General features: G+C 44.8%; 1 protein-coding gene across 1 annotated transcript; it reads right to left on the bottom strand.

Moving 5' to 3' along the window:
• Positions 1 to 945: 945 nt before the first annotated feature.
• Positions 946 to 1872, bottom strand: LOC101573156 (putative olfactory receptor 2W6). The gene has a single exon (XM_004628484.1). The coding sequence runs from the start codon at positions 1870 to 1872 to the stop codon at positions 946 to 948; it is 927 nt and encodes a 308-aa protein (XP_004628541.1).
• Positions 1873 to 2473: the final 601 nt, after the last annotated feature.

Below are 2473 nucleotides of genomic sequence, written 5' to 3'. Positions count from 1 at the left end.
ATCCTAGCTACTTACTTGCTGACCTGAGTTAGTTAAGTAGTCTCTATTAGCTGTAGTTTTACCACTTTAAAAAATCAAATGAAAGTTTGTCATCTTTTTATATAAATATAAAACAACACATAGAATTCACTATTTGTGAATAATGTCACTATTTGTGTTTGTTCTTCAAAATTACCAGCAAACCTATCACAGTATACTGTCTTGGCTTATATCAGTGTATTCATTTATTCACCATTGAAGGTTGGTTATGACCACACATCATACACATTTGAAGCAAGGATCCTGAATTCTATGTAAAAGAATTTTTATATAAATATAAAATATATAGTGCTAACCAATTGCACCACTGGAGCTTCCTGTCATCCTTTTATCGAAAGGCTTCAGCCTCTGTATTTAGCGCTACACTGTAAGTAGGACATATGGCTTAGCTTGTAGGGAAGGCTTTATGCATCATGTCGACTCTCGCAGGCCCCCTTCAGGTTATGTTATTCTAGTTCTGTGCAGATGTGTTATGAACTACGGTAACTGATAGCAATGCCAAGTGGCCCTTGTCAGCGTCGTGCAAATCCTGTTCCGCCAGCCACTGCACTGGTGCCTCTCTTCTGCAGTGAAAGAAGCAAGTCTTACATCCATTTGCATGTTTCTCTCGACATTTCTTTATTCTCTTTAAATTTGTAGATTTTATAATTTTGGGAAACTATCACATCTTTAATTTGCTTTTATATTTCTATCAGAGTCATTGCACTTTTCTTTTTAGTGAATGTTACTTTGGTAAGACTTGTCCATATCACTCATGATGGCATGGCTGATTTGCATTTATATATGTGAGAAAACACCCACAAGTGTTCGATACATTGGATAAACTTATGTCCACACAAAATAAGTGTGCTTGAAGCAAGTATTCTCCCTAAGGCTCTGTAACTCGGCGTACGTCTCTGCCCTTTCTTACTGCCTCCCGATAACCTTCCTCAGGGCCCCCTTCACCTCCTTATTCCTTAAAGTGTAGATGAGCGGATTCAGCATGGGTGTCACCAGGTTGTAGAAGAGCGTGAGGAACTTGCCTTGGTCTTGGGAAGAGCTGTTTCCCGGCTGCATGTACATGTAGATGATGCTCCCGTAGAACAGGGAGACCACTGTGAGGTGGAAGCTGCAGGTGTTGAAGGCCTTCCACCTCCCGGCGGCTGACTTGATCCTCAGCACGGCTGCGGCAATGTAGCCATAGGAGACAAGAATGAGAGCCAGGGGCAGCAGGACGATGAGGACAGCGAAGGCGAAGGCCAGCATTTCCACGGCACGGGCGTCTACACAAGCCATCTTGATCAGAGCTGGCATCTCACAGAGGAAATGGTTAACTCGGCGCTGGCCACATTTGGACAGAGTCATTGTCAGTGGGGACATGACAATGGCATTGACCAGCCCACTGCCCCAAGCCACAGCAACCAGCTGTAAGCACAGCCGGGGGTGCATGATGACCGTGTAGTGCAGGGGTCTGCACACAGCGGCATAGCGGTCGTAGGCCATGACGGCCAGCAGGATGCACTCGATGCCCCCCACTGAGAGGAAGGAGAAGAGCTGGACCACGCAGCCCGCATAGCTGATGGTCTTGTCTGGGCCCCAGAGGTTCACCAGCATCTGTGGGATGCAACTGGTACTGAAGCAGAGGTCCAGGAAGGAAAGATTTGCCAGGAAGAAATACATGGGCGTGTGAAGTCGAGGGTCTAATATACACACGAGGATTATGGTTGAATTGCCCAGCACAGCCACTGAATACAGGGTGAAGTTCACGATGAAAAGCACCATCTCCAGTCGGGGCCGGTCAGAGAAACCCACCAAGATGAAGCCATGCTCCATGCTGTCGTTGGATTGTTCCATTGTCTGGTATTTCACACCTGTGCAGGTAGTGGGTGTGAAGAAAATGGAGACTATTATTCTGTATTTTCTAAAATATACATCACGTCGAATCCCTGTTTGTCAACATGTATAGGAAGTTACTTCATCTAACTTAGTTTTATTTAAGGTAAGCCATTCACTTCCTTTCAACTCTCCTTCACTTGGCAAGGTTGCCAGGTGTACTGTTGCCCTCCACATGACCTAACAGTTGACAGTGACCTGACAATGGGACAACCAGGACTGATCTCAGTACCAGAGATGCTGCTGCCTAGCTTGGCATGCCATTACAATCTATTACAGCCAGAGAATGTGGGGCAATGTGCATTTATTTCATGGGGTCAACGCCACATTTTAACTTAGGGCATATAATGCTATCTACTAAGCACAACTTGTTCTTCATTGTGGTAAATGCTATCAACTCAGCTTTCCACCATCTATTTCATTCTGAGTAATAGCACTCTGCAATCTAGATTGCCAAAGTTACAAAGAACCTCACAATGAAGCAGCAACTTGGATGTGTTTTGTCTTTCATTAGCCCTTTAGAAACATCAGGACACCCAATAGAGAAGCACATGGTAACAGC

Source organism: Octodon degus, unplaced genomic scaffold (genome assembly GCF_000260255.1).
Source record: "Octodon degus isolate 3935 unplaced genomic scaffold, OctDeg1.0 scaffold00023, whole genome shotgun sequence".
NCBI lineage: Eukaryota > Metazoa > Chordata > Mammalia > Rodentia > Octodontidae > Octodon > Octodon degus.
Note: the sequence above shows the minus strand (reverse complement) of the source record. Positions and strands in the feature narration are given on the sequence as shown.